Source organism: Trachurus trachurus, assembly GCF_905171665.1.
Source record: "Trachurus trachurus genome assembly, chromosome: 6".
Classification (NCBI taxonomy): domain Eukaryota; kingdom Metazoa; phylum Chordata; class Actinopteri; order Carangiformes; family Carangidae; genus Trachurus; species Trachurus trachurus.
In genome coordinates this window covers 5,736,382-5,759,207 of record NC_139897.1, presented here as the reverse complement: position 1 = coordinate 5,759,207, position 22,826 = coordinate 5,736,382, and the positions used below count along the sequence as shown (strand labels likewise).

The 22,826-nt window shown below is 40.3% G+C and overlaps 1 protein-coding gene across 1 annotated transcript in view; it reads left to right on the top strand.

Moving 5' to 3' along the window:
• The window catches only part of LOC310987292 (uncharacterized protein), a gene marked incomplete at its 3' end in the record, with an annotated part of 87,704 nt that continues 64,878 nt past the window's right edge, over positions 1-22,826 (top strand). The window contains exons 1-2 of the mRNA XM_083973482.1: positions 1-301; positions 11,616-11,717. Coding sequence (XP_083829608.1) covers positions 10-301; positions 11,616-11,717 — 394 coding nt within the window. The 5' untranslated portion in view covers positions 1-9. The remainder of the gene's footprint in view (positions 302-11,615; positions 11,718-22,826) is intronic.

Here is a 22,826-nt window from a genome sequence, read left to right as displayed (position 1 = left end):
CTGGTTGTCATGGCGATGGAGTCAGCCTCCTCGGCGGCGTCGGCTCCGGGGGTTGTTGCCATGGAGATCCCGGTGCGAGGTGCGCTCCCGGTGGTGGAGGAGGACGAGGGCTTCACCGCGCCGCCGCCGCTGCCGCTGCTGCTGCTGCCAGGGTCCGAGGAGCGACTACGGTACCGGCGAGGCGCAGGGAGACGGCGGAGAGGGCTGCCGTTCAACCGGGGCAGCTACTACATGCTGATAGTGATCGGAGACATCAGCACCGAGCACCAGCTGGACGCCGCCAGAGCGCAGATAGAGCGGGGTGAGTGATGGGAACCTGGCTCTGTTAATCTGTTGTTGTTGCTTCGCTTGGGACAGACACGGTCAGATACTTCCACCGGGGAAACTGTAGAGAAATATGTTTGTGTAATTGACGCAGCCGGCAGGACGGTAGCCTATCCATAGGTGGAGGCTTTTTGCTGCAGCGTTGCACCATGGGACACGCATTTCCTCTCTCCCACGGTGTGCTAGGGCTATGTCTGTAAAATTGCAGACTCAAGTTGTAAAAATGCAGCACAGGTCTTGATAGTGTGGTGAGCAGCCTCCCTCTGGGTCTCCATCTAAATACTGGGCTCTAGTTAAAAGCATCAAATCAATATAGGAATCTTTACAGTAAGTAGCAATTAAAAGCACATTAAAACACCTGACCAAACTGCTTAAATAAGAAACCATTTGCAACCTCTGACAGCTTTTTTTTCCCCCTCTTGCATTTAATAAGCAGCTTGTATTTTTAAGCAGGGAATGTGTGTGCGTTCTGTGCATGCATGTGTGTCCCTATGTGGGTTCAGGTTGTACATTGTTGTAGTAAAGAAACAATACGCAGGCTGTGCTCAGCAAAAACAACGCAGCAACTTTTGCCTATATAAGGAAAAATAAGTAATTTTCAATAGGCTGTCATTACTCAGCTGGATGAGAGTGAGCCCTGCTCCTCCTCCTGAGCAGCTGCAGCAGGCTGACGGTCCTTCCTGTCAGGGGGGAGAGCTGTGTGAAGTTTGAGGATCTGAGCAGATTGTGTGAAGCAGTTGTGAATTAAGTTGCAGTGTGCACAGATCCACGAGTCAGCAATTTTTTTTCCCACCATGCGCCTGTGTCACTCCAATTTGTTCTCAGTCCAGATGATCAATCGTGCACTTCCAGAGGCCGGTTCTGGCTCCACATCGGCCTCATCATCCGTCCCCTCTGACCCCCCCCCTCCTCTCTGGCTGCCGTCACACAGCTGACAGCTCTGTGTGGAGCTGATGATAACACGCCCACCCCGGCTCATTACGGCATCGATTCTTTTCACGCAGGGAGGTGATTTGAGTGTGACTCTGTGGAAATGACCCGCTATCGACTCCCATCACACGTTAGCCGCGGGGTCCTGCAACAAGTCGCCCTGGCTGCAGTGATGTGGTCGATAGCAGGAGAAAAACAGAGCAAAGGAGCTTCTTATTTTTTAGACAGATTTGATTTCCTGGGTCCGTGGGGTGGCTCCAGTGACTCGCCGTAGCCTCGCCGTGGAGACTTGGTCCTGGCTGCAGTGGCCTGAGTTTGGATCAGATCCATGGCCCTCTGCTGCATGTCATCATCCTCTATTCCTGCCCCCTCTCTCTCTGTCTCTCTCTGTCTCTTGCTATTGGAATAAGAAAATAACTTTGGGAAAAAAGATTTTATTTCCTGTAACACTCAACTATTGATTGCATTTGTTATCAGTCAATTCCAGTCTCTTGTTTGATCGGTTAAATGGAAATAAAGAAATGGAACCCAGAGTTCAAGGTACAGTAACATTATGAGAGTGTTTAGTTTCTCAGTTAATGATTTGGTTGAAAAAGTAGCGAGAAACACCAACCACAATTAAGTAAAAGGCAAAATGATGCCTTCAAATACCTCAGTCAGCACTCTGAAACCTGAAGATCTTTATTTTAATCTCACATATTGCACTTAAATACAGTGAATCTTTTGTTTAAAAAATAAATAATGATTAATCAAACTAATGGCAATCAATATAGAAAGTTTAATCAATCAGAGATGCCAGGTCCAAACTCATCCAGTAAAATATTCAATAGACTGTACTGGACACCAGTGAGGATGAATAGACTTGGGCTAAGTGAGTCAAACCTGTGTTAAAGGAGACCATCTCCACATGGTCCTTTACTGCCCCGACTTTAACGCCTATTGGCAGAGGGTTACAGAAAAGATCATAGATAGTATAATATCAGTCTTAATCCTGCGTTATGTCTCCTGGAAAGGAAATGAGAGAATAAATGAGAAAAAAGCACAGTGGCTAAAGGTCGCACTTACCACTGCTAAAAGTGTCATATTGAGGCACTGGGCAGGAAAAAATTATCCAACCTACTCCGAATGGCTCCATGCATTAACACAGGGGTGTCCAAACTTTTTGCAAAGAGGGCCAGAATTGGTGAGGTGAAAATTTGTGGGGGCCAACCATTCAGCCTGATGTCCTTTGAACCATTAACATTAAATGCAAATTAACTATTTGATACTTTTAAAAAAAATTGCAAATGGCATTCTTTTCATTTCAAGATTTTTACCAAAATCACTCTGCTTTTCATATTTGAAGACCACATAAAATGAAGAAAAAGTCTGTCTGGAAAAAAAAACTTTCAAAGCTTGAACATATCTAGTTTCATTTGAAACATTGCATACCGGTATATACTATTATATTTTATTACGTGGCTCTATTGAATGCTGCTCTCTGATTGGTCCATTGCTGCGTTCTACGGTCCGTTATTTCTATATAATGACCGTCTGTCATTTCATGACAGAGGCTGCGGGTCGGTGGGCCACCGCAATTGGCCACCGGGCCGGACTTTGGACATGCCTGCATTAACAGAAACAACCTCATGATGATGATATTTACACATACATTTGGGAACCATTTTTAACACAAATCAGGAATGGACAATCCGGGGACTGGAAACTAAAACCGTAATTAACTAATACTGTTTCTCAGCAGGGGGTGTATGAATGTATGATGTGTATTTGTTAACACAAAAACTAATAAAAAGTAAAATAAGAAAAAAAAATATAATCAGACTAATTAATTAATTGAATATTTATTTCAGTCCAGTCTGGGCGTCAGTTGAGAACCCAAAGGTATCTGTCATGTTAAATGTGGAAAAGCACCAAATCCCCACATTTATTGACAGACGTTTGTATCTACCATTCTGGTTTTGCTGTGTATGACAAACACCATATGAGCTGCTTTGTTATTCAGTGTAATTTTGTGAGGACTGTCAGGAAACATTTTTGCAGAAACTTCTGGCAGTGTAAACATGACGACAAGACACTCTTTAACCTAAGAGCGAGGCCACAGAGAGCCCAGGGGCCGGTCTGTGAGTTTGGACAATTTGGTGGAGATCAGTTTGATAATCTGGATGTGTGGATGTGCGTGGTGCAGATTCAAGCTGTCACAATCATTATGTTTTAGTTGGCGTGATTGTGATTAACAATGTAATGTTCATTTCTGATTATTTTATATATTGTAAATAGTAAAATAGCTTAACTAAATATTATAATCCTAAACAAAGTGTATTATGTTTAATTATTTGATATGGACATCAGAAATACATTGAGACTGTTCCAGTGGACAGAACAGATGCTTTGCTTGGGTGTGTTTAGCACATGTGCTAATTTTCAACACCAGTCCATAGGCGGCAATTAAAAAAGCACAGAACATATTATCAACAGTATAAGATAATACCAAGTGCATGACACTACATCATGACAGTAGCATACTAAAAAAGTTTAAAGGGTTAGTTCAACATTCAGCAAATTCGCCCATTGCCATAATATAGTCATAGGGGAGGTTAATTACCTTTAATTGTCAGCGCATTGTTTTGAGATCCGCGGGGCAGAGATGCGAGCTGCTCAGCTAACGGATACAGTAGTCCCCTGTCTGTCATCAAACTCATCAAACACAATCCAACAACTCCAAAATGATTGAAAGTTGTGACCTGCACATTCACCACACTATGAAATAATAATGGAATGTTACGAGACAGAGTTGTTTACATCCCAGACACGGCTGCTGGGTGGAGTGATTTCAAAAGTGCAAGTAGTTCTGAGTATTTGCTAAATGTTACATAATTAAGTTATTATTTCAAAGCGTGGTGAATGTGCACGTCACAACTTGTCCACCAGAGCGTTTTGGAGTTGTTGGATTGTGTATTTGATGAATTTGATGAGGGACAGGGGACCTGTACCGTTCACCTCCATTGTGTTCACTGAGCAGCTTACGTCTCTGCCCTGCAGATCTCAAAACAACATGCACCGATAATTAAAGGTAATGAACCTACTGCTATGACTATAGGGGGTATGTTGAACTATCCCCTTAATAATACATGTACACCTTATGAAGAAGAAGAGCCATTATTGGCATTAAACATTGGAACGTATAAATAAAAACTGCATTTCTATTTGTCTCCAGACTTTGCAGCTAAATCCATGATGCTCATGCCAATAGATGCTCAGAGAAATGTGGTCGTTAAATATTAGAAATTCAGCACCATAACATGAACAATTTGTGGCTCAACTCAGTGCCATTAAACCATGCAGAGCAGAAGAAGAAGGGGGCACAATGTGATGTCATTAAAAGAGGACCAGTCAAACCTCAAACAATATAACATTTCTGTTAGTTTCATCCAGCTGTTTTTATACAGATGAATGGAAACTATTTTAACCATTACGCTCCATAATTTTGGTCAGCTCAAATAATTGCGATCAGGCGATTATGTAATAATTGTGACAGACCTGAGTGCAGATGTGTGGGATTGTTTGGCCTGTGTTACCACGTTCCCATTCTGTGTTGTTCAACACAGACAACATTTGCTCTGAACTGAAGGCCACTTCCTGCATCATGTATTTGTTTGGGTGAAAATGACTGTTCCTGAGAAAAGAGGCTCATCAAACATCACAAACACATCCTGAGCTTGTGATGTGATGTTCCCAAAAGGTTCCCTGAAAGACTCTCAGCCTTGTTACCTCTTCAGGTTGAACAGATCTGGAGCCCGGGGGGCAGTGAAACAGCAAAGTGCTGTCGCTGTGGTTGTGACGCTCTCACCTCAGACAGCGTGAAGACACCGTGTCCTGGCTGTCTCCAAACTCTGAATCTTCCATGGATATAACTTTCAGTTAGTGGCTTAACACTTTTCTCTGTGGGTGTTCTGCAGCATTAAACAGCTATAATCTTTTCTGGCTACGTCTCAAAGAGGAAAGTGAAATCTATACAGAAATAAGTGCATTAAATGACCCGTTCAGGAGCAAATGGTTAGCATTAGGTGATCGCATATTTGCATCAATGTCATTATCATTTTACGTCGTTCCACTCCGGTGTTCCGGTTTGGATGCTGTAAAAACTTTGTTAGTTTGTCTTTGACAGGCGTCAGCCTGGTCGATGTTTGCACCTATGTACTGTAGTCCAAGTTTTCACAGTGGTTATGAAAACTTACAGACACGTCTCCTCTCCTGTAGATTAAAGGGATAGTTCACCCAAAATTGAAATTTCACTCATTATCTACTCACCCTCATGTCGACTAAGGGCTGGGAGAAGTTTCAGAGTCCTCCGTGGCTTCTCTGAGTTACAGGGGGTCTCGGCGTAGCAGTGCATGTCCTTATAACGGTTGCAAATGGATACCAACTGTCTTCGTAACAAAAAGACACACCAAAAAACATCCAAATACCTCCATGCTGCTCGTATGTAATGTCCGTCTTGTATTGAAGCCCCGAAATGCAAAATTGTCCCCCAAAAAATTAAATAAGTCTATTTTTCAAGCTTGTTTGTAGCGGAAGCTCCTCTTCCCGGTTGGTCAAATTTGGATGAACCAGGGTCTGTCCTCTTCCCAGTTCGTCCAAATTTGAGGAACCGGGAAGAGGAGCTTCGAGAAGCTTCTGCTACAAAACAAGCTTGAAATATAGACTTATTTAATTTTTCTCGGGACAATTTCGCATTTCGGGGCTTCAATACAAGACGGACATTACATACGAGCAGCATGGAGGTATTTGGATGTTTTTTGGTGTGTCTTTTTGTTACGAAGACAGTTGGTATCCATTTGTAACCGTTATATGGACATGCACTGCTACGCCGAGACCCCCTGTAACTCAGAGAAGCCACGGATAACTCTGAAACTTCTCCCAGCCCTTAGTCGAAATTTCAGTTTTGGGTGAACTATCCCTTTAACCAGATGGTATACTTTTCATCCATCCAACTGAGCAGGTCCTTAACATACATATTGTCATATTTCGGAAAAATTAGAGCTGCTATTTGATATTGAAGTTCATGGGAGCTGACATACAGAGCATTCACAAAGTATCCCATATTAACAAAGTGAAAACAATGCTTGGGAGGTTTCTGCTAGTTTATTTTTTAAATAAGAAAAATTATGAGAACATGAGCTCTAGTGCCTGCTGTTCCTCTTGGTCACCTCTGAGATGTTGTGGTAAATTCAATGGACAGCTGTGAGGAAGGCAACAAGAATAAATGCACTGCAATAGAGGTTTCCAGCAGCACGGCAGGTGTCATTATTAATAAATGGGAGACATGGCTTTAGAAAAACATACAAATGGTTCTTTAAAAGCTCAGGGTCTTCACATGACTGTACTGGAATAGAAGCACTCTGGTTAATGTCTGAGTGTTTGATGTCTGGCACCGAGTGCATACAGGTGCATCTGAATAAAGTAGAATCTGATGGAGGTCAGCAGCCTTCGCCATGATAGTGGAGCTAGTGAACCAGACAGAGAAAGGCTCAGAGTTAATGTCAAAGTGTGACATTGTTAATGTGAACTGTTTCACTATATTTTAATGTTTTGAGATTCTGAATTTCGGGTTTTAATTAAATGTAAGCCATAATCATTACAATTAAAAGAAATAAAGACATGTAATATTTCAGTCTGTCTATTTAAATTTAATGACTGAAATAAATGAACTTTTCCTATTAGTTTATTGAGATGCACCTGTACTGTAGCTCAAGCAGAACATTTTAGGTCTCCTGTTGAAGTGTACAGGTGGTGAATCTAGAACTCAAACTCTTTCCATTGTCAATTACCCATCCAATCATTTTGTCAATGAATCAATCAATCATTGTGTCTGTTGTTAAGAATGCCTGACTTGTACTGTACTTATGCCATGGTCTGGGTGAATACTCAATTCTGATTGGCTGCAGGGTGTTCGTTAAAAAGTGTTATAGGACACTTATAAAGACCTAAATTATTGCGTTGGCACAACCGCTAGTTGGTAACCGGGGCAATAGAGACTCAGAGCATAGCAAATTTTCTTCAGTGCATCGTCCTCTGACCACCAGAGTCTGTAACACATAGGCAAAGTGCAGAAATAAAACTTTGTGTCACGTAATGGTAAGCCATCATCTCACTTCCCCTCACTGATCAACTGTTACTGCACCACAGCAGGTTTCCTTTTTCCTGCCTGCGGACAACAGATATTAAATAGTCTGCTTAGCTGTGGCTTGTGAAAAACTCATGATTTTAACTGTAAAACACATTAAAAGTATAAATAATTGATTACATATTTATTTCTTTGGTAAGTGACCATGGTATAAATGGGATGATGCCCTTCGAGGTGTCCAATTTCGCTTCATGTCGTCCATTTATTCCTGATAATTGGACACCTCATCAGACATTAAAGGAGACATATCATGCCCCTTTTCCACAAATTAATATAGTTCCCAGGTGTCTTAAAGACATGTCTGTGACATGGTTTGGTCAAAATACCGCAAAGATCAAACATCACAGCTCTTTTCATCCTCTCAAAACAGCCCTGTTCAGAACGGCTGGTTTCAGTGCCTGTCCCTTTAAATGCAAATGAACCACTGCTTGCCCTGCCCCTTTTACTGGTACCAGGTAAGGGTGGGGTTATGTACATTTGAAAACTAGTTACATCATTGCTAGACAACTGAGGGAACAGCTTGTAAAACCACATGGATTTCAACCTAGGGAGCCTGAACATTATACCGTAAATTCCGGACTATTAAGCGCACCTGAATATAAGCCGCACCAACTAAATTTTAAAATAAAATAGATTTTGTACATATATAGGCCGCACCTGAATATAAGCCGATGGGTTTTCGTGTTGTAACATGAGATATTTACACAGAAAGACAGTACACGGAAGAATATGTGTGGAACTATGCAAGTCCACTCGCTTTTCCGCTGTTTTGGTTATGCTCCTAGCCATGTGCATTTGTTGACAACGAAGCCGTCGAAAAATCAATAAATGGAGCGGTGGATAACGTTACATAACATACGATGTTACGGCGTGTGTGTTTGTGTAGTCTTAACCATCATGAACAAAAGATTATGGGTTACGGAGCGCGTTTGTGTCACGGTGTGCAGAGACGAGAGCTGGGACACGGGGCAGCAGCTGTAGTGATGTTGCAAGGTTGGTTTTCAGCCGTGAGACGCCAGGTGAAGACAGAGAGCCTCCGTTCTCACTCGTAACAAGTCATGTAGCGAGTTAAACCATCACAATTACTCCGGAAGCACCAACACGGCATCAACAAAGCACCAACAGACAGTAACATGCCTGGTTAGAAAATAAAACACTGCACCAACACTAAAAACTAGTGTGGCGCACAATCTTTCCCCACATGTCTGTCTCACTTGCGCTTCCTGCTAGAGCGCCCCCCGGAGGCCGTTAGCCAGTAAAAATCTATAAATTAGCCGCATCGTTGTACAGGCTGCAGGGTTCAAAGCGTGAGAAAAAAGTAGCGCCTTATAGTCCGGAAATTACGGTAGATTTTTTTGTCAATTCTCACATTTTGGGGGCCGGAAGGCAAGACAAACACCCAAATATATGTTAAAGAGCCTTCAAAAAGTGATATTTCCATAATATGTCCCGTTTAACCCTATGCAGACTTAGTCGCATGTGAGTTGTCATTGGCCATTGAACTGTGGATTCATCTGCAGAAAATTGAGAAATGATCCATCATAGTATCTCAAACTGTTTGCTATGTGTAACGGCCTCAAATATATTTAGCCTGCAATGACATCCATAAAAAAACAGCAAATGATCTCATCTGCTTCATAAATACCTTAAATGATTTATTGATTATCAAAATAGTTTCCAGGTGGTTTTCTGTCACCTGATCAATCAGCGTTGTTCCAACACTACAGTTTATTACGTTTCCATCCACAGCCACAGAGCCAGGGTAATAAAAAGATCTAAATGCCCCATGCAGGCATATTACTCCTCTCTTATTTCATCCAGTTTCAGTGTTAGAAATGTAGTAGTAATAATAATAATACAAAAAAAGAAGTAGTAATTTTTTATGTACTGTGTCTCATAGTGCACAGTTAGATGTTTGCCAGTGAATGCTAAGTCAATGTTAATAACAGTGACACAGCATTTCTGGGAACAGACTGCAGTCTGCAGTGAGGGAACAGTTTCTCCTCCGTTAAGGGCAAAACAAGGTCTTCAAAGTCTCCTTTGTGAAAGAGGAGATCTTAGCCCTGTGCTGTGGATTTGAAGAAATTAGAAAAATCTAATGTCTTGCTCTTGCAGAAGGAATCCACAAGTGGATAAGATGAGAGGGGTGTGTGCATTGGTTTGTATCCTACTGGATGAGATCTGACACAAGTTCCCTCTGAAGTCTGAGTCACTGCGGCTCAGTAGGATCTGATAAATCTGCTGAGTGTATGTGCGTGTGTGTGTGAAATGTAGATCAGTTCATTATGAGTCATTTCTACTGATCCATTAGACTCCAGTTAATTGTATTTATGTTTGTACTTCTCATTATATCCAAATGTATGAAACGTTTTTTGATTATGAAAATGACGATGTGGTACAAAACTGATGAACCATTCAAAAATAATATAATAATAATAATAATATAGTAATCTGGGAAACTACTCTATACCAGTGGAATTGCTATCAGTTAAAATGTCATCTCCCTATTACAAATATGACTCATATGATTTCTGAATAGTAACACAAAGTCAGATGACAGAATATACCATCCAACCAATTCAAAACTTTATTTAAAACTGCATTAATTCATATTTTGCCAATCTGTGTCATGTGAAAGCTGTAAGCTGACAAGTCATTGGAGAATACAGTCTAAAGACTAAGAGTGGGAACCCCAGAGGCGCTGCCATGCCACATTATCATGATACATTATTATTGCGATTGCAGATGATGTCTCCAAATGAAAACTTTAACATCTGATTTTTCTAATAAGATCAACTTCCTAGTCTGTTCAGACTTACAATCACAATGCTATGCTGTATTGATTTTTCCCCCCATCCCTACTTTTTTTTTTTTTATAAACTTTATTAACACTAAGTAGTGTACAAGGCAACTGTACAAACTAACAAACATGGAATGCTCGAGGTAATGCAGTTTGGGAAAATAACAAACAAAACAAAACAAAAAACACAATAATGACAATAGTGCAGGAATCAAATAAAGAGAGGAACAGAGAGAAAATAAATGAATGAAATAAAATAAATAATAATGAAAAGCAATAGATCAGAAGTCAAATTCATTAAATAAGGCTAACGTTTTTAAAACTTTGGAGTTTTTGCAATAATTAAGTGTGTCCAGATATCATTTACAGTAAGAGATGAAGATAAAAAAAAGTTGGGTTTTTGTTTTGTAAATTTGCTGGTGTGTATATGGAATTTTGCTAATAGAACAAAAATGTTGATAATAAAAAGTTTCTTTGTGGGTATTTTCTTATCAAAAAGACCAAATAAAATAAATTACATTTTGATTTTAAAAGGGGTATCTAATTTTCTATTCAAAAAAAGGTTGAGGTCGCACCAGAAGGTTTGACTGAAGGGACAATCCCAGAAGAGATGACATAGCAATTCATCTGTATGATGACAGAAGGAACAGAGAGGTTCAACATGTGCTATATACTTTACAATAGTTGAGTTAACAGGATAACATCTGTGCAATACACTTCTCACACCTTATTTGGAACAGAAAATGTCCTAAGTAGTAACCATACTTTTTCCCAGTCAATTTCAAAATATAAATTGTTCCAGACAAATACAGAGGTAGGATCTTTTTTAATGCTGCATATAAAATCTAGTCTGGAACTTTCCATAAATTGTAAATTTTTATTGCATGTTTGTTTGTACCTGAACAAAAGTAGCTTTTCAGCATTTCATATAAATGCACTGTCTCTTAATCTCTCACTCTTTGTGAATCTTTATCATGCTGTAAAAGTTGAGAGTTTGGGCTTGAGAAGAAATAAATATGATACGATATGTGTGATACAATGTGTGAGGTGATAAATGGCTATGTGAAGACATGCGTTGCAGTTCTATTAGTGTCTGGACATTTTGGATCTGAAAAGTGTTTTCTCATTGACCTTCCCTGCAGCCTGAACAAAGCTAAGGGGAGAGAGTGGGAGGAAGTCAAACTGCTGCAGCAACATCTAAAAAAAAGAGGTTACATCAAGTTCACAGAAACAGAGCAAGGCAGATGTCCTGCCTGGTGTCTCGCATGCTAAATGTGCCCTGGTTCATCAGAAAGCACTGCGAGAATTTTCACTGATGTCTGTTCTTCAGTTCTTTATGTTGTTATCCTCATTCGATCTCTTTCTTCTTCCTGGCAGGAATTCGATCCTGGGACGTCGACCTCCAGTGCTGCGACCTTGACCAGCAGCTGCAGCTGTTCATAACCCGTCACTCCGCCCACTTCTCCTCCGAGATCAGAGGTCAGTGTGACGCATCACGCTCTCAGTCAATGGACCCGTGATGAGACGGCACAATTAGGGCTGTGTCATCTTCGAAAAAACCTGGAGACACTGCAGAGTTGTTATGGAACAGATTTGAACACTAAATTTTATACTAGACCCTAAAAGCTGTTTGACACACTTAACATAAGTATACTCCTGTTTATAGAGACAATAACACATCCGTCTTTCAACCAAGGTCTTGTGGGTGTCCTGATTTTGACAAATGAAGATGTAGTTAGTCCATGTTTGACATTCCTTCCACAAGAAGGGATGATTTATTCCCAGAGATCCTCACATGTGAGTCAGTGGGGATTAAGGCCTCTGACTGTGAGCATGTCATATCCTTTTGATACCAGTATTGTGTCTGAGTTAGTGGACTGTATGTGCGTCTGTCTGGTCCACACCACCTCATTCATTAGTTTATTATCCAGTGTTGGTTTTGGTAAGATCTGTTCTATCTTCAGCTGCATTAACTGATTTAAATGTGGGCTAGCTGCAGGTTTTAATAATATTAATAATACTAATATAATAATAGTGTAAGATTGTATTAGCTACTAGTAGAACAAATCTGAATATTTGAATTCTTCAGGGCTGTTTTACTAAATATTATAGAAAATAAGGCTTTCCTCCCAATACTTATAATACAACTAAAACTAGGGCCAAAACTAAATAAAAACTAAATATAACTGCTTAATCACTTATTAAACTAACTAAAAAGCAAACTGAAAACTAAATAGAGAATAAAAACTACTGAAAATTTTTAAAACTATAAAAACCTTCCAAACAGACTAGAGTTCTCAGTCGGCCTGAAAAATGAAGCGCCTGGCCTGATGTGTCATTATTGTGTTCTAATAAAGGCACACTTGATAATAAAAGTGACATGATGGTGAAATTAATTTTTGACTCTACCATCCATAATGACGTGATGAATCCCCGCTGCAGTCAGAGACCCGCACCGCTCCACGCTGTTAACTAATCATTTCAAATGACAGTAACTAATAATATGTGATGAATTATATTTTGGATACTTGCCCAACACTGTTGATGAGCGACAATAGCAGTTCGGAGACGTAGGCTACCGTTGTGACCCTTAGTTCCCAGTAAGTGCACAACGACAGTATTCGATTTGAGACAACACTGTCAAAATCAGTGTACCTAGTAAATACTACATTACAGTGTATTTATGGAAGTATTGGAGTGGAGACACAGCTCAGGACTCATCGACTTTCTATAAAAGCTTCACACCGACACTTTGTTAGTGTGTCAGACTGACAGGAGAGAGAGGAACCTGGTAGACGGTTAATCTGTGTGCTTTATATCGCAGCCGAACAGCGTGTATAATCACCATGGTGACTGTTCAGAGAGCCGTGGACCTGCAGCGCTAGGTGTGTGTGCGAGTGTGAGCGTGAGCCTGCCTGTGTGGAAGTCATGTGACGGTTTAGGGCTCAGAGCCCAGGCTGAAAATACAATAGATGCTGAATAGGGACTTATTTGAGTCGTCTGCCAGGTAAGGGCCTGTTGGGATCAAACACACACACACACACACACACACACACTGCACACACACATACACACTGCACACACATATACACACACGGAAAACAGACAACCACAGGATAGATTATCACTGCACTGGTGCTATAAGTGCTCAGCAGCAGTAGTCAGCAGAAAGTGACAGAGCATTTTTCAACATTGTTGTTAAGTGAAGCAAATACCTTCAGAGGAAACAGAGGAATTCTTGTGAAACAACAAATACAATGTGGATATTCGACTGATCTGTCATCCAGGGCTCCTTCCAGGTTGCCATCAAGAAACACACCTCTACTCATGCAAACTAAAGCGAGTCACCTTCATTCGTGCTTACAACTGCTGTTTATTGATACAACTGCTGATAAAACCTGATTGACTCCCTCAGGTCTCCCCCTCCATCTGCAGCACCAGGACATAAAGACTTTAACTAGCTACACAGGCTAAGGGGAATACACTTTTTGTTTTTCTCAGGTTCTCCTTTCACCTCAGGGGACAATAACAAATTTTGATAGTTTTACTGACATTGGATGGATCATAGTCTTACTGCTCTGAAAGAAGCAGCATTGATTTTTACATGCTGTATTGGATTTCTAAAGGTACTGCACTGTGATGTAAAGTAACACTGGTCAGACAGGACGTCCTGCTACGGTCACTGGTTCAGTGTCCAGTGACCTTAAGCCTGTCAGTCTTTGCGTTCTAATTAGGGCCGTCATTTTTTTAATCACATTTTTTCCATAGTTAACTCGCGATTAATCTCTATATTAAAAATATAAAGCAATTCTTATCAAAGTGTCTTGGTTAGAATCAAATAAACACAAAGATAAAATATATTTTATCTTTTATTTCTTCTTTCAAATACAAAAGTGCAATAAAGACCCACTTTACATGTCTATTTCAAAAATACAGCTCATAAAATGCCACAACAATGTGGTCTTAAAACTGAAGAGGTAGTACTTCACAGTGTTTTGCATACACTAATTCTGTCCATAACCATTCTGTTAACAGAAATACAAAAATATAGTGCTTATTCTGGGAGAAGCAATATTTTTGGGAAATATTACACTGTACCACACTGAGAAATATGAAGAGTTGCATGTACAAAATCTACAGTACATACAACAAGTAGGCAGCAGATTGCTGTCTGTTATGCTACTATAAGAAATAGCTCCATTAACTTTGTGTTGTACTGAAAACTGAGGAATGTGAGAATAACAACAGGAAACTCTGATGGGGGGCGGATAGACACAGTAGCGCGATTAAGCGCATACCGTCACAAAGCGACCTGTCCATGTGCCCGTGTGTGTGTGTGTGTGTAAGTGCGTGTGTACGCCAGCGCGAGAGAGTTGCGGCCACCACAGACTTGTTTATTAATGGGAAACACTGGATGCGCTGGTTCACCCCGCGCAATTAAAGAAATTTAACTCGTTATTTAAAAAAATGAATCGCATCTCGATTAACGCGTTAACTATGACAACCCTACATGTAGTTCTAATACATCACAAACACTCACAAGTATGTTGTCCGTCCCCTGCCCTCTCTACATCACATCTGTGTCACCACATTTCCAGCTTTCTTCCCCCTGTCGATCCCATCTGTCAGACTGACGTCTCTGTCCCTGGAATCAGTGTTTGATTATCTGATTATAGTGTTGCTAACGCTTTAATCAGATCTGAGCAGGGAGCAGGGACCCTCTGCTGTACAGTGGCATGCAAAGGTTTGGGCACCCCTTGTCCAAATGTCTATTCATGTGAACAGTTAAACAAGAGGAAGATGAAATTATCTCCAAAAGGCATAAAGTTACAGATGACACATTCCCTTTACATTTTAAACAATATATGGATATATATTTTTTCGAAATTTTCATCTTTTACATTTTCAAAATGTCGGAAAAGGAAAAGGACCTGCAGCAAAGGTTTGGCCACCCTGCATAGTTAGTAGCTAGTAGCCCCCCCTTTGGAAACTATCACAGTGTGTAAATAGTATAAATATCTTGTCTGATTCCTTGGTCAAAGTTATCTGAGAGCTCAAGTCTCCTGGGTTTCCCATTCTTTTGCAGGCTGCTGCTTTGTTTACATTTTTCACTCTAAAACTGTAGAAAACAAAAACAATACACTGATATTGCTTAAAATATTGCAAAAGAGTGTTTCATGTTTAACTTCATGTCTTTTGGAGATCATTTCATCTTCCACCTGCTTTACTGTTTACATTCAAAAGAAATCTTGACCAGGGGTGCCCAAACTTTTGCATGCCACTGTATACAGTATATTGTATAAAACTGTGTTAAACTGGGCCCAGTGCCATGTATAAATGTTCATGTGATTGTAAACAGTGATGTAACTCACTGTAGCACCGTGTATTAGCGCACAGCATACACACATACTGTGCATTGTGTTAAAAAGCAGTGTCATCCCCAAACAAGTAATGGAGATGAATGAAAATGCGCCGTCCCTTTTTAACACTGAGGTAGCTGAGAGCAGAGGGCCGAGGATGAAGGCTGGGAGTATCGATCATGCGCTCCTTTTCGCTACACCACACAAGGCAGATCAATAGCACTTCAATGGGAGGGCAGTGCCGGGGCCGCGGTGCAGAAATAGATAAGGGGATCACATTGCTTCGTGTTGGTGGAAAAACATCCACTGTGGGAAAATGGCAGCAGCAGTCCATCGCCATCCACTGGGCTGACTTTGGAGATGAGGGCTGATTGGTTCGCTGATAAAGGTCTGGGAAGGACTTGGTGAATAGCACTCATTGATTATCCTCTATTTTCTCACTCAAACAGCTGAGGTGCTCTTGGGAAACTCATTCCAGTGTCAGTGCTGGAACAGTATCTGGCTCCTGTTGTGTGACCGTGAGTCAAGGTTGTGAAAGAAAGCACAAATAAATATCCTCAGATTCAGCTTTACACACTTTGAATTAGGGCTGTAACTGACGATTATTTTCATTATCGATTAATCTGTCGATTATTTAAATGATTAATTGATTAGTTGTTTGGTCAACAAAATGTAAAAAAATGTTGAAAGATGTCAATCAGTGTTTCCCAAACCACAAGATGACTTACTCAAATGTCTTGTTTTGTCCACAAACCAAAGAGAGACTCAGTTTATTGTCATAAAGGAACAAAGAAAACAGAAATATTCACATTGAAGAAGCTGAAATCAGAGAATTTTGACTTTTTTTCTTAAAAGAACTACCCAAACCGATTATTCAATTATCAAACATTTAATTTAATAATTGATTATTATGTGATTAATTGATCAATTGTTGCAGCTCTTCTTTGAATCACTTAATTCATATCTTAGACAGCATTAAAAAATCATATCTAAATGTACGTATGCATTTTGAAGGAGTAAATAACTCTTTAATCTAAGTAATAATAGACTTCATCAGTGATTATTTTCAGTGTCAACCATTGCCTTTAGCTCCCTTTAAGTTTTTTTCCTCCATAAACTTCTCTGCTTTTGAAATATTACATGTTTCTTTTTTATATATACATATTTTTTATTTATTTATGTATTTTTATTCTCATTTTGCTGTAACTACAGTGTTAAAGGACATTTATCTGATGTCCTTGATTTCTGTTGCTGCACGACAGCTCTCCACTCCTCATGAGTGTACTGTTTCCTCCAGGGGGCAGGTCTCTGAGAGGCTCTACACTTTCTGAAGGAGTTTGTCAATGTGGATTTATTACATGTAGTCATTATTTTAGCTCAGTGTTGAAACCACTTCTGAGCTGAATCATCATCATAACAGTGTTTGTTCAAAATGAGGTAAATGTAAATGAATAATCTAAAGAGCAGTTGAATCTTAACATGTCAGGTTGTTATTAAAGTGGTAGAATACAACATTTCTAAACATCTTTCATTTTTCAAAATCACTTAAGGTGAATAGTTACAATGATTTATCTATATATTCAAATTTTACACTACAGCCTCTTTGTTCAGGTGGAATTAGAAATATGTTTTCATTTTCATGCAGTTGACGCAGGGTCAAATAACAACATTACTGATACAGCGAGAACTGGGATGTAGTGGTTTTGACTGATGCTTAAGATAAAACCTCTGCTGTCTGCAGCGTTGTATAAAGTCATTGTTTTTCTCTCTGTGTCATTTAAAACCTTGATAAACCAAATCAAATGCTAGATAAATGCATGACTCATACTTCTGAACAAGTGCGTCAGTTGTTTAGCATCTGAACTGATCATTAACTGATGGTTCCTGTTTTTCATACTAACTTTAAGTAACTTTCTAAATGCATACATACCGTATTTATAGCCTTTAGTTGAAGGTAGATTTAAATCCAGATGAAAACATTGGAGCATTGTAACACAACAGAAAATAATCGCAGTCAGGGAAACTTATAAATAGATTGTGTTTATCGATCACAGAGCTAAAATTCTCCTCCAGAGGTTCGGCGATCATTTTTCATCTAATGGGTACATTTGGTAGGGGAGTGATGACGCTGCTGTTCTGTTCTGTCCACTTTACAGTAAGAAACACAATCACTGCTGCTGTGCGCCTGCTGACACCTGAAAAACCCAAAGGCTTCATGTGATGTAACTTTATAAATGGCAGGCTACAGTGTTTAATGTCATGGACAACACGTACTGTTACAGTCTGTTTCACTCACTTCATATGAACATCTTCCATAACAAATATCACACACTGGCTCCTGCAGCTGAAATGGCGTCATACATATGACCTCCTATGTTTTCACAGTGAATCTCTGATTGCTCACTGTTAAAGGGAGAGTTCAACATTTTGGCAAATTTGCCCATTGCCATAATCCCTATAGTCTTAGGAGTAGGTTCGTTATCTTTAATTGTCGATGCAAGCTGTTTTTAGAACAGCGGAGCAGAGCCGCAAGCTGCTCAGAGCTACGCTACGGAGGCTAATGAAATTCCAGGCAGTTCGGGCAGTTTTTCGGCAAGCAGTCTCTGCATTTGCCTTGAAAAGAACTCTGTCTCGTAACATTCCGTTATTATCTCATAGCGTGGTGAATGTGCAGGTCACAACTTGTCCACCAGAGCGTTTTGGAGTTGTTGGATTGTGTATTTGATGAGTTTGATGAAGGGAAACTAAGAAATTCCATGAGCCTCCGTAGCGTAGCTCTGAGCAGCTCGCGCCTCTGCTCCACCGTTCTAAAAACAGCTTGCACTGACAATTAAAGGTTAACGAACCCACATCTAAAACTATAGGGATTGTGGCAATGGGCCAATTTGTCAAAATGTTGAACTATCCCTTTAAAACACACCCAGCTTTTACACTCATTTGCCAGTTTATTAGGTACACCTAGATAAAAGTAAAACAAGTAATCTCTTGTTCTGTAGCCTGGCCTCACTGTTTATCTGACAAGAGGTTTGTCCACCACATTTCACTCAGTTTCAACACTAATGAAATATACAGTAGTAACCACAGAGTTAGGTTTTATTGCATTAGATTTAGGTTTGGGTGTCTTATAAAGTGAGAGCAAATGCTTTGTTCTTTTTGAAGCTCAACACTCACACAGACACACACACATGTACGCACAGAGGCAGCCCACACAAATACTCAGGCGAGGGTTAGAGAGGCCATGGATTAGTGTCAGCGATTTACTCTGATTAACCCTCCCACACTGAACTCACAAAGGAGTGTGTCCATTTACAGTGTGTGTGTGCGTGTGTGCAAGATTTTATTTTTTTCTAGAAAATTGCTTGTGTGCGCACCATATTTTGTGAGGTTTGCATCTTGGTTTCCTTATATTAAATGTAAATCAGTCCAACAGCTTATTGTTACTTGGGAAGTTTGTCTGGTTTTATTTTAGAAATTGGATGTATTGTTTCATGCTACAAAGCAGAACAAACTTTATGCTGTGTAAAAAGAAAAAAGTTGTGTTTATTGAAGAGTAGAGGCAGGAGCTGTCGGCTTTGTGGCAAATGAGGTCTTTCCTTGACAATTACAGGAGCATCCGTTCATCTGAACCTTTTTGCTTTTGCAACTTCATTCTGACTCAGCAGATTGTGTTAGTAGTTTGCTCCTGAGATTTGTAGCAATGATTACGCAGTTTTTTTATGACCATATAAAAAAACAGCGTATTATAAATATGTGTGTGTGTGTGTGTGTGTGTGTGTGTGTGTGTGTGTGTGTGTGTGTGTGTGTGTGTGTGTGTATATATATATATATATATATATATAATACAGCCGTTAAAGTGTATGTTATATGTTATATACACATTTTTTCAGTCCATCAAGTAGTCGGACGCTGTCGATGCTGCGTTGTGGAGCCTGACTGTGCGGAGGAATACTGAGTGAGTTGGTTAGTTCCACATAAAGGGGAGGTTAAGATCATGGTTAGAGGGTAATGGGGGCGAGTCCAAGTAATTTGATATATTTGAACATTTTATAAAATCATATGGTAATAGTTGCTTTTCCTGGAAATTAGTTTATACTATACCTTTATAATGTCATTCAGTGACTAACTCAGTTACTTTTTGGGGAAATAACGAGTAACTATAGCTTACTACTTTTTTAAAAGTAATGTGCCCAACACTGCTGACTCAGTAAGTGCTATGAGTGAATATCACCAGCGTGTGTGTGTGTGTGTGTGTGTGTGTGTGTGTTGCACATGCCACTGCCCTGATGTGGTGTGGTGTTTTGAAGTAAGCACTGAGAATGCTAATTGAAGCTGTAGCAGCAGCAGCAAAGAGCAGCAGCTTTATGGGAAACAGGCTTTAATGTCTCAGAGGTCCAGAGACGCTTTGAAGTGAGATGTGAATCATCACATCTTCCTCCTCTATCTTACTCGCTCTCCCTCTCTTGTTGAGGTAGATGTGGGTGGAGAAAAAAGGAAAAGTAAAAGAATCAGTGGGAATAAACTCGATGTAATCATTACGCGTGGATCTTCCCACCTACACGTGTGTGCTACACACAGAGGTTGAGTCCGGTAAGATGGCTTAGTCAGATAGGGAGCTCATGAAACACTACAGGCATCCAGTCCTTAATAAGAAACTTCCAGAACGATGGATGTTGTTCTATAATTCAGCCGTGCTCAGATTAGACTTCCCCCTCTGACTTCTCTGTGACTATCTGACCTCTGCTATATAAAACTGCATATGCACAATCATGCATAATTAAAGGGGATTTATTGCTCAGAAAATTAATCCAAGGATGCATCTCTCCTTTTTTAATTAGAGGAATCCATAATAAGATGGGCTGATTCTGTTCACGTAGGTGTCTTCATGCTACTACAGTAAATATAATCACCCGTAAAGGAGACTTATTCTGTCCCTTTTTCACAAATTAAAATAGTTCCCAGGTGTCTTAAAGACATGCCTGTGACATGCTTTGGTCAAAATACGCCAAAGATCAAACATCACAGCTCTTTTCATCCTCTCAAAACAGCCCTGTTCATAACGTTGTATGTTATGACGTAGCATAAACAAAAGATCGCAGGTTACAGAGAGCGTAACCCCCCCATAGCCTATGGCCCCATCCCTTCTACTGGTACCAGGTAGGTGTGGTATTATGCAAATTTGAAAACTAATTACATCACTGGAAGACAACCGAGGGAACAGCTCGTAAAACCAAATGGATTTCAACCTAGGGAGCCTGAAAATTACAGATTTTTTGTCAATTCTCACATTTTGGCAAGACAAACACCCAGATATAAAGAGCCTTCAGAAAGTGATATTTCCATAATATGTCCCCTTTAATAAAAATGGCTTTCCAGGCCAGGATCAGTTTTTCCTGCAGTCTAACCTGTGTGTTAAGCATTTATGGGAACACAGACACAGAGGAGACTTATCTCCATGGTGTTTTGTGACGTGGATGTGGTGGAGGTGAGAGCTGGCCTGGAGGTAGCGCACAGTGATTGAGGACGCACATTTAATGTTGGAGCCAATTTGCTCCAGTGCCTGAGGACCATGCTCTTTCATGGCAGTTGCCGTAGAGACCTGACCGCTCCTGCATGAGCGGGATGACCCCGCAGGTGTCAAAGATGAGAGGTTAAAGGGGCTACTTGGCCTTTATTGATAGATGATGATGACCGAGGCCAACAAAGGCAGGGGGCTGGTGAAGGATGGACAGGACGTCTGAAATCACAGAGAGGAGGACATGTGTTTTTGTCTCTTTTTTTTTAAACTGATTCACTTTGAAAAGTTCTTTTGAACTGGGTTTTAGATTTTAGATGTCTATTTATTCTATTTTTCTGTTTCTATTTATTATGCTTCTTCTTGAAACTTGAAACTTGGGTTGAGAAATTGACAAAAAATACAGAACATGAATAATGAATGTGGAATTTTTATCTGAAACATTGTGAAGAAAATGTAAAGAGTGTGTTTTTAAAGCCCCAGTCCTAGGATTATAAAATATATCTACATCTGTCAAAGAATCAGAATGTTTAGTCTAGTTAGTTTTAACAGATCTGCATGGACTTGATCTCCTGTGGTTTATTCTCACTCTTCTCACTGATGTGTTTTATCATAACAACTCAAATAGGACAAGAAATATATTATACGCTTGGGTGTCAGTTCAACTGCACTGCCATACTGTGGACGACTAACTGAAACACTCATGTTTTAACATCTTTGTTCCTATTTTGAGATGTGAACATGTCATATTTTCACACAGGGAAAGAAAAAGTTGGTGTCTTGGTCGCAGCTCAGTTCTGGACTCCTGCTGCAGTGCAGAATATCTCTCCTGTTGGGCAGCCGTTAGCACTTTCACCCAGACACCGGAGCTCGGAGTATCAGTGCACCCAACCCAATCCAACTGTTCCCATCACACCTCTCTGTATCTCCATCACACTAAGGGTTGTGGTACAGTTGAGACTTGATTTGAAAAAGAAGAGTGAGGGGGTGTGAAGGTCTCAAGCAGACTTTGTTTTGGTAAAATTCGGGCAATCCCATATTATAGTGGCAGCCATTGATGTGCAAGTGTCTTGGATTAATGTGTTAGTATACTACAGTTTAGGACTATATGCTGAGTCATTACTTGGTTGTCGTCACTTTTGGAATTATTTAGTTAAAGGTGTTCAGAAATGGCCGTTTGTCCTGTTTGTCGCGCCTCCTTCCACGAGTTTCCACGAGTTGCCGCACGAGTTTACTCGAGTAAGGAAAACTAATTTGATTGGGCGTTATCGAGCAGGCGGGATATTCAATGTTTGGGGCGGGACCGAGCTCAGTGTGTGTATGTGTGTATGTGTGTGTGTGAGTGTGTTTAGCTAACATAGCTAACTGTTAGCTAGTAGACTTATAGCTTGCTAACTTAGCTAGCGAGGCTAAGTGATGGAGGAGAGTGGAGTAGGGGCGGAGGAGAGTTTGTGTCGGTGGTGGTGGACGAGTCTGCTCGTTTTTCTCAGACGTTTCATTGACGGATGACGGATCCAAAATCATTGGCTGATGAATCGTGAGCAATGTGACGCACAATTCGTGCGCCTGCATTATCCAATGCGGGAAAAAAAACTACCCCACTTCCGCGGATTTACTCGAAAATAGAATTTTGCACAAAGTTTGGGCTACATCGTCTGATAGATGAGTGATTACACTAATTCAATTTTCTTTTCTGAAGACCTTTCATTAGTTGAT